Source organism: Pantherophis guttatus, chromosome 4 (genome assembly GCF_059756535.1).
Source record: "Pantherophis guttatus breed Tessera chromosome 4, ASM5975653v1, whole genome shotgun sequence".
Classification (NCBI taxonomy): domain Eukaryota; kingdom Metazoa; phylum Chordata; class Lepidosauria; order Squamata; family Colubridae; genus Pantherophis; species Pantherophis guttatus.
Genome location: NC_142066.1, coordinates 134,305,935 through 134,321,634, shown reverse-complemented (window position 1 = coordinate 134,321,634; position 15,700 = coordinate 134,305,935). Strand labels below are relative to the sequence as shown.

The window sequence follows — 15,700 nt, the reverse complement described above, 5'->3', positions numbered from 1 at the left end:
ATCCCTATACAAGTAATTGGGAAAAAAAGACTAGTCATACATTTCCATATGTGCATGGAGTGATTGTGATTGTGCCCATGGGTAGAAGCTATTTTTAAACCTGTTTGTCCGGCTGGCTATGCTTCGCTGTCTTCTGCCTGATGGTAGAAGCAAAAAGAGACACTGGCCAGGGTGTGGATCAACCCTAAGTATTTTCCTTATTTTGCTGAAACGGCGAGACCTGGCGATGTCATCTAGTGGTGTTAGAAGGCAACCGATGGTTTCTTGTGCCGAATTGATCACTCTATGTAATGCCTTCCTGTCCGCAGCTGTTAGACCAGCATACCATACTGTTATACAGTATGTGAGGACGCTTTCTATCATAGACCGATAGAGAGAAGTCATCAGCCGTTGTTCCACCTGATTTTTCCGCAGGACTCTAAGGAAATGAAGTCTCTGTTGAGCCTTACTAACCACCAGGGACATGTTGTTTTTCCAGGTGAGATCTTGACTAATGAGCATTCATTTAAAAGAGGAAACCTTCTCCACATGGTTCCCCTTGATACATAGGAGCAGGCACCTCTCTGTGCTTCCGGAAATCTAGCACCATCTCCTTTGTCTTGCTAGTACTTAGATGTAAATGTCAGCTTTCCAGAAAACTCCCAATTCCAATTAAAACCTCTGAAGCAAGCATTTTCTCAAAGTTCTATTTATTAGGGTAGGTATACTGGCACATCTGGGAAAACTCGAATCTGAGAGTTCTGGGTTTTCCCTCAGTAAATCAAAAAACCCCAAACCATCTCCTCACTCAACAGTCGATTACATGCTCCAATCACCATGCGTCCCATTTCGAGACAGCACTCCAATCACTCCTTCTCCAAATGCAGGATCGTCCTGACTTTGACCGAAAGGAAGAATGCTATTTTGTCTAAAGACAATCCCTTTACTAAATCCCCCCTCTTACTTTCCCACACATGAGAAGGTGGCAGCGTGGAAGCTTCCGGCCTAATATGGCTTCCAAAGCTGACAATAAGTTGTTTTTTGAACACCATATGGATACCTTCTGGACTTCTTCCCTGTATGCTGATTCGTCCCCTCCAGTTATAAGCCCCAACACCATTGTGTCGTCTGCAAACTTCATTATGGTGTTAGATGGATTTGAGGATATGCAGTTATATGTATACAGCAGTGGTGGGTTTCAATTTTTTTTACTACCGGTTCTGTGGGTGTGGCTTGGTGGGTGTGGCATGGTGTGGGTGTGGCTTGGTGGGTGTGGCAGGGGAAGGATACCTTAAAATCTCCATTCCCACCCCACTCCAGGGGAAGGTTACTGCAAAATCCCCATTTTCTTCCAATCAGCTAGGACTTGGGAGGCAGAGAATTGATGGGGGTGGGGCCAGTCAGAATTTTTACTACCGGATCTCCGAACTATTCAAAATTTCCGCTACCGGTTCTCCAGAACTGGTCAGAACCTGCTGAAACCCACCTCTGGTATACAGTGAGTACAGGAAGGGGCTGAGCACGCAGCCCTGAGGGGAGCTTGTGCTGAGCTTCAGGGTGGAAGATGTCAGAGACCCAATCCTTACTTTTTGTGAATGGTCCATCTTTGACCCAGTCTTTGGGTCTTTGACCCAGTCACAAATGAGGGGAGGGAAAGATGTGATATTTTCTGCCTTTCCCAAACTGAAAGTCCTTTCTTATGGTCATTCATAAGGAATCTGCTCTATATGAACTGCCTTTGAAAACTATGTGGAAACTATAGCTCATACAGAATACAGTGTCACAAACAGTAATGGACAAGCATACCATGCTTATGAAATATTTACGCTTCATTGCTTATTAGTTGGATTCAAGGTACTGCAGATCAAGGTACATAAGGCCTAGTTATTACAGGGATCAATTGTTTCCCATGATTTTTGCAGAATCTGGCAGAATTGGCTATCTCTTGTTCTCTTCATCAGGCAGTGCCCTCTAGTAGCAAGATCCAGCAGGCAGACCTTCATTACTGCAGTTCTTGGCCTCTGGAATAATATCCTGAGATTTGTATGGCTCCCATCTTCTCAGTCTTTAAATAGCATTAAAATTTTAGCTTTTTTTTAAAAGGCCTTGGTTTAGGAAGATTGTAAGGACCTTTTGTTTATTTCCCTAAGGAAGGCACCCACCTTTAGGCATTTTACTTTAATCATGTTTAAATGTTAAGCCAACCAGCCATTTATTGTGGCCTAGAATGTTGAAAAACAAACAAACAAAAAAGACTGCATGTATATCTTTTGTTTTGCATTTTGTTCTATGTTTTTAAAAAAGTTATTTGTAGAATAGGAATAAAGAGAAGCCAGGGGATACTATCCCTTCCCTCTTGAACTCTTATTGTTTACACACTTCCTATTGTCTCTCTCTGCCTTTCCTTGCCTCATGCTGCAGATTGCCTATAGATCAACTGCTTTAATCTGATGACCTGGAACCACTAAGAGGTGAGCACTTTTATAACAGTTGATTGTACTTAACATCAGTGGTGAAATCCAAATTTTTAAACTACCAGTTCTGTGGGCGTGGCTCGGTGGGCGTGGTGTGGCTCGGTGGACGTGGCTCGGTGGGTGTGGCAGGGGAAGGATACTGCAAAATCTCCATTCCCACCCCACTCTGGGGCCAGCCAGAGGTGGTATTTGCCAGTTCTCCAAACTGCTCAAAATTTCTGCTCCCGGTTCTCTAGAACCTGTCAGAACCTGCTGGATTTCACCCCCGCTTAGCATGCTAGGAGCTCTTCATATGAATATAATTTTACCTATTGTCTCTCTGAAAGATGCTTGCCATCCATCGGCAGCTCCAAAGGCACCTGTCCTAAATACTAGCAGCAAGTTGTTTGAGGAACTCTTGATAGGAGAAGGAAGGATTGCATCACAGAATTTCCCAAGTAGCGGAGAAGCAATGTTTGGGCCATCATAAATTGCAACATAGCCTCTGAGACAAGAAGAGACCTCAAGATGAAAGCAATTGAATCTGTAAAGATTTAACACACATCTATACAAAAGGATAACTGCAATTGATATAGGTTTGGTAACTAGAATCTACTTGTGAAGGTTATGAATAAGCATTTTACGGGAGACCTTTAAGATCGCCTAAATTAGGAAAGGTTAATTTAAAGTATGATATTTTTTAATATCTGGAATGTAGGCTACCTGAGTCACAAAAGAATTTTGGTGCAGCTTTGTGCTATGTAAGATGATAGTAATTATAAGCCCAAAATGAAGAACTTGTACCTTGCCAGATATGGCTAATAATCCTAGAAAATATACTGTTGAAGTATACAGAGTGGTATACTCTTGAGTTCCCAGAGTGGTTACTGGGCAAAAAGAACCTTTGGGACAACCTTGACCTGGATGACTGAGAATCTCCATAGACAAGAAGGCAACAGGTTCCCTGTTTATGATACTGACTATAGCCTCAAAGAAATAAAATGGATAATTTTATGGAAAGACCCTGAATAAGACTGCTTTTTTGATATGGGTTCAGCAATCATGATAGTTTTTCCATAATTATAGAAAACTCCCAGTTATAGTAACCTATAAGTAGGTTACTTTTGTTTAAAAACACAACCTGTTTTTTTATTAAGCATCCTCTCTCCCTACAACAGTTGTTATGGTTCATTAAAAATTGCTTTTAACTTATGTACATGAGTTCCACTATTTTGTTGTTTCCAACATTTATGTGGTATGAACAGTTCATATTGTCATGATAGTCCATGAATGAATACGTAGGGCTTTTGATTTTGCCCCTGGAGACATTAAAAGTGCCCCCACAAGGTTTGATGAAAAGAGAGAAATGAAAAATTATGACTGTTATAATTTTCCAAGAAATATGCAGTCATCAGAAGTGACTTGAAGGCACAAGCAAAAAGACATTAACCATTAATAGATTTAAATGAAGTTATCTATGGATTGGATGATGGGATTGATTCATGATATAATAAAACTGATTAATCTTAAAGGCGCCACAATTTGTTCTCCTTTTTAACTGTGCATCAGTTATATTAAAATTAATGTGAAAATTTAGTCATGAATAATGTATTAATTTAAATCAATTTTTTTGGGATATAACTTTGTAAAGTTATTTATAATTCTGTTTATTATAATATATATATTCTGCCTATCCTGCAGGAATATTGATAATCCTCAAAACAACCATGAAACAAACTAGACTAGAATGAGCAGCTAATAATACCAGCCTGTAAATGTCATGATTTACAGGGAGGTTGAATCTCCATCCAACATCTTAATCACACCTCCCTTTATTTTTCCAGTTAAACCAACAAACAAGTGCTTCAGATAAACTTTTAGAAATAAAGTACAATTAACAATAAAAGTAACTAAATTACAAAAAAATGATCCATATAAAATATAACAAATCATACAAATAATTAAGATATCCCATCATTTACATAGACACATACAAGAAATTGTAAACTGAAAATCTGTGAAAAGTAAAAAGTTTTCAGTAGATGAGAAAATGTTATAAAGAAGGCTAATGCAAAAATTCTCACTGGGACATATGTTCTGCATTTGCAAGACATTGTGCATGATTTATGTTCTGATCAACCAAAATTTTGTTAGAGATGGAGCAAAAGAAGACTTTCCTTAATCGTTGGAAAAATTACGTAGCTTCCTGTGGGATGAAATGACCATTTTTAAAGAGTTTTCCGGTGAATATTTCCTACCTTATTTATATTATTTATATGGTTTCTGGGAATGCCTTTATATGCAGTCAGTGCTTCAGCTGGAGGCAGTGGCAGATTTTTAACTTTTTTCAAAAGAAGCACAGTTGAATGATTTTCTACTTGCCTGAATTTTGGGGGTGAAAGTTAATGTCCTTTGCTTCAAGATCCACTTGACAACTTGCAATAGCAGAAGCCATAGTACATTCAAGCAAGCTTCTTTTTCTTTTCCCATAATGACTTGCCAAGTCCAAGACATAAGGCTTTATTCCCTGCTTTACAACTCAGCATTGTACTCTGTTTTATAATCTTGACTTGGCAACTTACACTTTGGCCCTCTTGACAAATGGCTGAAACCCACAACTACCCAAGTTCTAAAGAGTAGTCATCACAGTCACAAACATTTGCAAAAACTCTTTTAAGGACAATGGCTATCCCAGTTTTCTGTCTCCATTTTCAGCTATAATAGGGTGGAGTAGTCTACTGAAAACAGATCACTTTGGACTGCTTGGAATTAAATGACTTAAACTCAGAAAATAGGAGAACAGAATTTTTAATAAGCAAGCAAATATACACACATCAGCCCCTTTTCTTATCTTGTTGAGAATAAAGCTGATCGGCAACAATGTTAATTGCTAGAATCTGCTTTGGAGGGGAAAACCAATTTAATAAAAAGCTTCTAGTCATACTTCACAAATGTCATAAAATCAAAGGTCAAATAGCAGCAACCAATTTGAGTTATGAAAGACTTTTTCAAGTGTAAATGAATATTGTCATCCTGGGTTGTTATTCGATCAAGCCGGTAGCTATCAGGGTGACTTACTTTGAACAAAGATTGTTTATAAGCAGTGGCTTTTTATCAAAGGGAATGCATTTTCGAACCATCGGCTTACTTAAATGAATAGGAGTCCCTCCATCTGTTACCAGCTTCAACTGAGTTTGTTTGTTTGTTTGTTTGTTTATATCCCTCCTTTATTATTTTTAACTCAAATAACTCAAAAGAGCAAACGAACCCAACACATCCTCCTCCTATTTTCTCCACAACAACAAGGTGTTGTGTAAGGTGATTTGAAGTGAAAGACAGAAGCTGACCCATGTCACCCAGCTGGCTTTCATGGCTAAGGTGGGACTAGAACTCACAATCTTCCACTTTCTAGTCTTAATCATTAGACCAAACTGGCTCTCATATATATTTACCTGCATTAAGAGGAAAACTAATTTGGTGTAGTGGTTAAAGACACTGGGTTGGAAAATTGGAGCTCTGGTTGTATTTTAGGTAGGAAACCAGATGGGTGATTTTGGACCAGTCACTGTCAGTCAGAGTCAAGACTGAAGTAAATAAGAACATTTCCTGAGAAGTCACCATCAGCTGAAAAGTACAAATATTTTTGATCTTTGACTAAACAGAAGTGTTTCTCAACATTGACATCTTCAAGTGGTCAAGGTTGAGAAAGATTGCTATAGAATCTTCAAATTAGCTTCACAACCTCCACTAAGCTGATTCCTACTCTGAACTTTTTGTTACATCTAAAATTAAGCTAAAATTAAAACTAAAATAGAGGGGGGGGGCGATCTTCAAGACCTTTAGACCTGATTCTAAACAAAAACCACTAGATAACCACCACCAGATAATCATATAAGGAGGTAGGGATTAAGGAGGAGGAGGAAAAAACACAGTGAAGTAGAGAGTGATGGAAAGGATGGAAAACCCAGATACAAAGTAGAAGATATAAGAAACATACTCGAGATTCATAAAGGACTCATGCCTAAACCTGAATGCTCAAAGTTTAGGGAACAAATAGGGTTAACTTGAAATACTAGTATATGAAGGTAAATATGATATAGTTACCATTGCTGAAACATGGTGAGATGAAAGTCATGACTGGAATGTACTGATGGAAGAATACAAATGTCAGCTTTGGAAGCCATATTAGGCCAGAAGCTTCAATGCTGCCACCTTCTCATGTGTGGGAAAGTAGGAGGGGGATTAAGGAAAGGGGTTGTTAGTAGACATAATAGCATTCTTCCTGTCGGTCAAGGTCAGGGCGATCCAGCATCTGGAGAAGGAGTGGTCAGGAGGCTGGGTCAAGATAGAACGGACGTTGATTTGAGCATGTGATCGACTGGGGAGAAAGAGGATGGTTTGGGGTTTTTTGACTTACTGAGGGAAAACCCGGGCTTTTCAGATTCGGGTTTTCCCAGATGTGCCAGTTTGCCTATTCTAGTAAAGAGAACTTTGGAAAATGCTTTCTTCTGCGTCTTTACTTGGAGTTGGGGTTTTTCTGGAATGCTGACAACAAACTGTTCAAAAGAAACAGACCTAACAAAAGAGGAGGTGGAGTTGCAGTATATAAAAGATCACTACATCTCTACAGAAATCCACAAAACCAAGGATGAAAACATCCTAGAATCCATATGGGTCAATATAAAAGTAAAAAAGAATGACATTGCTATAGGGGTATACTACAGGCCACCCAACCAAGCAGAAGAAATAGATGAACTTTTTGCTATACAACTAACAAATGTAGGAAATATACCACTACTGTAATGGGAGATTTTAACTACCCTGATATTACCCTGATAAAACAAGTCATTAAATTGGCTTGTTTTAGCACTATTTTATTGTTATGTTGTTTCTATTCTGTGAGCCGCCCCGAGTCCTGCGGGAGACGGGCAGCAATTTTCTGGGGATTTTAAATTGGCTTGTTTTAGCACTGTTTTATTATTGTGTTGTTTCCATTCTGTGAGCCGCCCCGAGTCTTACGGGAGAAGGGCAGCATATAAATTTGATAAAATAAATAAATAAATAAATAAATATCAACCGGGAGGCAAACTCTGCAGCAATTGGGAGATCAAACAGATTCCTAACCAACTTAGCTGACAACTTTGTCATCCAAAAGATACAGGAGGGAACTAGAGGAAAAGCTATGCTAGACCTAGTTCTTACTAATAGAGAAGAAGCGCTAGAGGGAGTTTAAATTACCAGAACTTTGGATGAAAATGACCAAGTTATCTTGAAGTTCAATGTAATGTAGTAATGGGTTTCAAATCTCATTACTACTGGTTGCCACAGGGGTCTGTCTTAGGCCCAGTACCCTTCAATATATTCATAAATGATTTAGATGGAAGATTAGAATGGGAACTCATCAAATTTGCAGATGATACTAAGCTGGCAGGAATAGCCAACACCACAGAAGACAAGCTCAGGATTCAAAACATCTTGACAGTCTTGAACAATGGGTCCTATTCAATAACATGAAATATAATGTGGAGAAAAGCAAGGTTTTATACCTAGGCAGGAAAAACCAAAATACAGATTAGGTGAAACCTAACTCAAAAACAATAACTATGAGAGGGACCTTGGAGTCCTAGTAGACGATCACTTAAATATGAGGCAGCAGTATGTGATAGCCAAAAAAGCGAACACAATCTTTGATTATATAAACAGGCATAAATCAAAATCACATGAAATATTAGTACCACTTTTATAAAGCCTTAGTAAGGCCAAGACTAGTTTTGGTCACCACATTACAAAAAAGATGTTGAGACTTTGGAAAAAGTGCAAAGAAGAGCAACTAAGATAATTAAAGGCCTGGAGACTAAAACATATGAAGAATGGTTGCAGGATCTGGGTTTGACTAGTCTAGAAAAAAGAAGGACTAGGGGTAACATAGCAGTATTTCAGTATTTGAGAGGTTGCCACAAAGAAGAGGGGGTCAACTTATTTACCAAAGCACTGTAGGCAGGACAAGAAACAATGGATGGAAACTAATCAAGGACAGAAGCAACCTGGAACTAAGGAGAAACTTCTTAACAGTGAGGACAATTAACCAATGGAACAACTTGCCATCAAAAGTTGTAGGTATTGCATCATTGGAGGTTTTTAAGAAGAGACTGGATAGTCACTTATCTGAAATGGTATAGGATCTCCTGCTTGAGAAGGGGGTTGGACTAGAAGATCTCTAAAGTCTCTTCCAGCTCTATTCTGATTGATTGATTTTTGACTTCCTTACTCTAATCACTTCTTCCATCTCTTTATCTTACTTCTCCACTGAACTGTCACTCTGTAATCTCATGGTTAAAATGAGTGTTTTGAACAGTCCAGATCTGGTAACCCTAGTCTATTTCTGGGATGAAAGAGAAAGCAAAATTTTCACCTATTCTACTTGTTGTAGCCTTTAAAATACCCCTCCCACACATACACATACACATGTACTCCAAAACAGAAATAAAGAAAACAATATCCACACAAGATTTTTCCAGACTCATGTCATCACAGTTTAATCCTATGAGGATTATTGAAGAAATTTACCAATGGAACTTGAATTCAAGTACAGTTGACCATTATTATTATAATCTTGTTTTGTGAATGGAATAGCAAATTAACGTGAATGTTTTGGCTTGTGTCTACAAGTATTTGTGGCAGGTTAATAACATTTAATAAAGTCTCAGAATGCATATTCTTTTTTTAAAGAAAAAAGTATGAATTGTTTGTACAGTACATTTCTTTGTTATATAATTTTATACTGTTAGAACTTAATGGCATGAAATCAGCCTGGAAAAATGCATTCTCGAATTTACAAGGAGCTCCACTCTATTTTTGTAATGCCCCATTAAATACAAATACTGGGCTAGGCAGAATGTTGGAATTTTGTGTTACTTATCCAGTGTCAGATCAGTAAGAAAAGGTCTTTTGTTGATTCTCTTTCTATATTCAGAACGATCAATATAGTCAAAGATTACTTCAGTAACATTAGTTGTAGTACCACTATGCTAGATTAAAATTGTTAAAACCCCTGCTTTAGGCTTACCGTGTGCTAAATTTGCAATTTAAAAATAGGCTGCATCAGACTTTAACAATGAAGTTCATTATTACTTAACAAGAAAGATTTTAAACAGAAACTGTATCAATATTTTCTGTAATGTGTAACAGATTTCAAGAACATTTTTGGAGATGGAGTTACTGGTACTTTTTAAAATTGACTTCATTAAAAAAATAGAATTAAGACTTGTCTTATTAACTAATAAAAATTAATAATTTGCCCTGTGGTCAATGCTGTATGTATACTACTTCTAGCAACAGTGTGATTATATTTTATGAAATAAAGTACTAATTGTGATGAAATTTATAATTACATATTCAGAATGTTTACCCCTATTTAAAGCTGAGAGCTAAAGTGTCTTACTTCTGAAACAAAATTCAAAATTTAGAGTTGCACATACAGATTGCATGGATTATGATTCCTTTTAATATCTTGGTCCCCTTTCTGATTTAGAAAAACACATAAGGATATGAATTTGTACCCTCTTGTAAACATTTGGCTATTTCACTTTCAAAGTGCTATATTTGTGACTACCCACAGATTACCCTATAAGTGATCAAAAATCCAGTGCCAACAATATAGGATTTTATTCAGTGGTGAAATCCAATTTTTTTTACTACCGATTCTGTGGGCATGCGTTAGTGAGCGTGGCTGGGGAAGGATACTGCAAAATCTCCATTCCCACTGCACTCTGGGGTCAGTCAGAGGTGGTATTTGCCAGTTCTCCGCACTACTCAAAATTTCCGCTTCTGGTTCTTCAGAATCTGTCAGAACCTGCTGGATTTCACCCCTGATTTTATTTCACAAAGTGTCTCAACAATTGTACTTCTTTTAAAAACCTTCACTCCATCAAAAGCACAATATTCCAAAGCACTGAGACCCCAAATGAAGAACAATTTATCAATATCTTGTGGATCTATTTACTCACCTATCCTAATGTGCTTCTTTCCACCCATATTATAGAAGCAAAGTTTATAATAATGAATAGTGACATTACTGATAAACCAATTGCAGTGAGGAATAATATAAATGAAATACATTTTTCTATTTAAAAAAAGCTTCTTCATGTGTTAATTATATGAAGGGGCTTCATATGATTGAAAGACCAAAGTTATTTATCCTCCCAATATCCAAACAGATAAATTAAGAATTTGTGTGTGCACGCCATGCAATCTACTAGGTCCATATGTTTGTCTTCAACATCCATTTTTAATACGTGGACATATAATGTGTAAGATAGAAAGAGAACAAATGAGACCTCAAAAACATAATTTAAGAAAACAGAAGAATATTACTAAATAAGTAACATTCACTTATTTTTTTCCAGAAACTCAATCTTTTATTTGAATGCCAAGATTTCTAACAGTTGCTTGCCACAGAAATTAGTCATACAACTAACTTGTGATCAAGTATTTTCAGTAGAACAGTCACAAGTAGTGTTGTTGAAAATGGACCTTAAGTATTTTAAAACCATGATGTAACAGAGAATAAAGCATACTAGTGAATCTTTCTTCCCAGATCATGGTTTACTGCCTCAAATATTCATGAATTAAAAAGAAAGCAATTTAGCATTCATAGCTCAAAATGGTTTACATTTTAACCAAACCCAGCTTGAAATGACCTTTTCAGAATAAAGTCAGGAAGTGTAGATGATTTTTGTGCTTTTAGTCATACTGGCTGGGAATTGTGAGCTGTTTCTCACATCCATAGAGCATGTAGTTTGAAAGTTTTAGGAAACCAATGACAAATAATGTGATGTAAATGAGGTTTTTAAAGAAGTCATTTGGCTTGAAGAACTAACAAAGAAAGAAGACTGTACTGGAAAATAAATAAAAGCTCCTAGTATGGAAGACTTCCTAAGAAGGAGATGATTTTTTATTTCTTCTGTTAACACTTGAAAGGTGGGGGGGGGGAGTATTTATTTGTATACAGAGACAAATTAACAAATAGTTATTTTGGAATTCCACAATAGAGGCATGTGCTAAATAATGCTTGCTTTTTAGCAAGCTCTCTTACTCTTCATACTTGTTTTCAGAGAAGAATTATGTTCCCTGAAAATATCCTTCATAGTTGAGGGAGCTCAAATATTTCGAATTAGGATACTACTAAGCTATCAAATCTTGTAACAGATAATAATTGAAGCTGATGGTCTAATCACAATTGCAGAAAGGGCACAGTAAATAACAATATTAAGAATATAAAGCAATATTATCTTCATTTTTAAAGAATTAATCAATTTATAATTCATTTGAAAATGCTAGACTTTTGATGAACTGATCAGAGACCAAAGTAAGGCTGCTTTGGTCTATGTACAGAATGAACTGGGGCTGTTCCAAACAGAAAGGCTTCAGCAGAGGAAATGGGAAAAATGAAAAAAGATGATGTGAAGAATAAGATTAGTGTGTTTCATTCCATTCTGCTCATCATCCTCTGTATCCCGTGATCTTACTGGCTCCTAGGAAGATAACAGATAAACAAACCAATGACATATATCACATTGGCTGATGGGAAAGAATGATTATATATACCAGCTTTTTCTACTTTCCCCATCCAATTTTGCTTCAGCTGAAATTTTGGACCACTAAAGCACTGTGGGTTTTGGTTCTGCCAAACCATGGCTAAACCAAAATGATTCCACAGAACACCTGGAATGTGATGGTTTGTTCCAAGTGTGATAGTTCATTATTTACACAAATGTTGTCTAATAAAACAATGCTTAAGTTTGCTTTGCATTGCCAAGAATTTTAATATTATAGTAATTAAGTCTATCTAATGGAATAAAAAGAGCCATTTCGATGTGCAGCTAAGACATCCGGTTAGAAACCAAGAGGCAATGAGCCTTAGATCCAAAGCTAACTGGGTAAACCTTGAAATAGTCTCTCTTTCTCAGACTTGGAGACAATGCAAACCAGTGATGAAATCCAATTTTTTTTACTACTAGTTCTGTGGGCGTGGCTTGGTGGGCATAGTGTGGCTTGGTGGGCGTGGCTTGGTGGCATGGCAAAGGAAGGATACTGCAAAATCTCCATTCCCACTCCACTCCAGGGGAAGGCTATTGCAAAGTCTCCATTCCCACCCCACTCTGGGGCCAGCCAGAGGTGGTATTTGCCGGTTTTCCGAACTACTCAAAATTTCCACTACCGGTTCTCCAGAACCTGTCAGAACCTGCTGGATTTCACCTCCGATGAAAACCATTTCCAAAATCTTGTCAAGAAAACTGCAAGGAGTTGCCTGGAATTTCCCAGGCAGTTGTCAGGAGTCAACAGTGACTCAAAGGATAAAAACAAAACAGCAACAAATAAAGGATCTCCTTTTCTATTTCTACTTCTTAGTGAGATATATGGACTAGACAATTAAAGACGAGTCTCACATGAATCTGTATCAGCAACTTCAGTCTGTCATGAGGCAATAGGAATCATTTGACTCAAGAGCAGATGACTGGTGTGGTTGCTATAGCTGAGGTCTCCCTATTCACCCATTAATTCTCCAAGTCTGCCAGAGTGAAAAGCTTTTATTTAATTTGCCAGGAAAAGAAAAATTCCTGCATTTTCCTAATATTTTCAGAAGAATACTGGAGTTGAAATAAACTTATTGGAATATTTACTGTATTTTTTAACGCAAGGAAAGTTTTCTTTCCTTTTTTTTTTTTTTGAAGGGCAAGGACATTCAGTTTTGGGAGTCCCTTTTATAACGTTATGTATTTATGTATTCTAGATGAATTAACAGTGGTTTTCTAGCTATGATATTTAGAGATGCTGAAAGAAGTTGATGTTGGTATCAATTATTTATGTCACTTTTGGAATAACAAATTTGAACATCCTCTTTTAGTAAAAAATGGGGAGGGGCTGCTTTGAATATAAAATTAGTTTCCAATGACATTAAAATGAGGATAAGATAGATAATTCTGGTTCCTTTCAGTTATGTTATATAAATCATCCACCAGAGATGCAATTGAGAACAGAATAAGATTGGGTCATGTCCCATTACTGTTACATTTTGGCTTAATTAGCAATATTATACAGTTCTTATAATGTATGGCTATTATAACTTTGGTCATTTGCTATGTGATGAAGAAATAAATACATTTACCTTTACTTAAATTTTCAAGTACAGGTAAATCTGGCCATCCCTGGTACAGAGAACAAGAGGCAAATTCAGTTATGCTTTATATGGGTGATTTGCTTTTAAGAAGGCTCAAGAAAAGCATTTCTTTATAAAATAATTTGCCTCACCACATTTAATGAGCAAAGCAAAGTTGCTTTGTTGCTGCCTGCTGCTTTTTTGTATTTCAGAAGGCCATCAAAGAAATAGGAATTGCCTTTTCTTGGAAAAACAGGATCCCATCCATTCCTCAGTAAGAAAAATAGCTTTGTGCAGCATTAAAGCAGCCTTGCACAGCACAAGTTATGGAAGAATCTGAGCAGATTTCATAACCAGGTCCTGCAGAAATTTGCAGCAGACTCTTCATACATAATTACCAATATACCAATGGTGGGTTACTCCTGGTTCTGTCCGGTTCTTTCGAACTGGTAGTAAAAATGGCGGGAGGCTCCGCCCACCCGCCCAGATGTCATAATTGATGATCTGCGCATGTGCAGAAGCACAAGCAAAGCGCTTGCACGTGCTCCAGTTGCAAACCGGTAGTAAAGGTAAGTAGAACCCACCCCTGCAATATACCTATAACCTATGATCCAACATCACGTGTCAGTCAGTTTTGGGATAAGAAACGTAAGCCAGCCTTTATCATGTGTTTGTGCTGGGTTTAATGAGTAACCAAATTCATATATTGCTGGAAGTATCAGATTAAATACATATAATTATGCATTACTGAGACACATAAAACTTTGGACTTAGGGTTACTTACTAATTTCTTTATGACATATCTATTAAATTATTATCAGATGCTCTGGACATCCAAACCAGAGGTGAAATCCAGCAAGTTCTGACAGATTCTGACTCAATGCCAAAGGTGCACAGAACGTTGTTACCCTTCCCACCAAAGGTGAACCCTATTTTTCTACTTGCATTTTTTACGTGCTTTCGAACTGCTATGTTGGCAGAAGCTGGGACAAGTAACGGGAGCTCACCCCATTATGTGGCACTAGGGATTTGAACCGCTGAACTGCCGACCTTTCGATCGACAAGCTCAGCATCTTAGCCACTGAGCCACCACATCCCCGGTTCACCCGAACCGGATAGAACCGGCTGAATACCACCACTGATTCAGTTGTCACAAAATCTAAATCTTTTTCATAGCTGTGGTTCACCAATGTACACAGTAGAGAAACTTTATACCTGGTTCCTTAGGTTCATATGGCATTTTATATATCAGCGCATGTACATTATAATGAATGATGTATATTATGATGAAATATTGTAAATGTTATGACATCTATTTATGTCAGATATCCTGATATAAGGGCAGAGGGATTTAGAAAATATCACTGCACAAATTACTTACTGTTTATAAATGATACAGAAAACCCACATCCTGAAATGTTCTGTGACTGAAATGCTACAGTCATCACATTTCCTGGAGTAACTGTAGGCCCTGGAGCTGAGTTTCCACATCCAACAGCTAATATGGTGTGTTCTTGTTCTTTATCTCCTCCTCTCAGTACCTGGAAGACAAAGTGTTAATATGTATGTAAAACAATAGGGTGATTTTCATTGACACTGACTTATATTCTGATCCCTAGATATAAACGTGATTATAATAAATAAAGACGTTACCAGCTCACCTAAGTGGAATCCAACAGAATGATATTGAATATATCAAAACATTTATAATTATTTAGTTCAGGAGTATTCACTTATCTTTGCTACCGGTTTGCAAATGGGAGCGCATGGGCCACCTCCACGCATGTGCAGGGCCTTCCGCGCATGCACAGAGTGTCAAAAACGGGATGTGATGACATCTGGGTGGGTTGGCGGAGCCTCCGGCAATCGCCACTACCAGTTCGCCCTAACCGGATAGAACTGGCTCAATACCACCACTGATTCAGTTGTCACAAAATCTAAATCTTTTTCATAGCTGTGTTTTTTGTTTTTTTAATTTGATTTATATGCTGCCCTTCTCCGGAGACTCAGGGCGGCTTACAATGCATTAAGCAATAGCCTTTATACTTTTGTATATTTATACAAAGTCAGCTTATTGCCCCCACAAATTGGCTCCTCAATTTACCTACCT

At 37.5% G+C, this 15,700-nt stretch overlaps 1 protein-coding gene across 1 annotated transcript in view; it reads right to left on the bottom strand.

The window, feature by feature from the left end:
• CUBN (cubilin) overlaps positions 1–15,700 on the bottom strand; it is a 169,257-nt gene that overhangs the window by 17,481 nt on the left and 136,076 nt on the right. Inside the window, 4 exon segments of the mRNA XM_087893689.1 lie at positions 2,762–2,976; positions 3,650–3,779; positions 10,049–10,099; positions 14,972–15,131. Coding sequence (XP_087749815.1) covers positions 2,762–2,976; positions 3,650–3,779; positions 10,049–10,099; positions 14,972–15,131 — 556 coding nt within the window.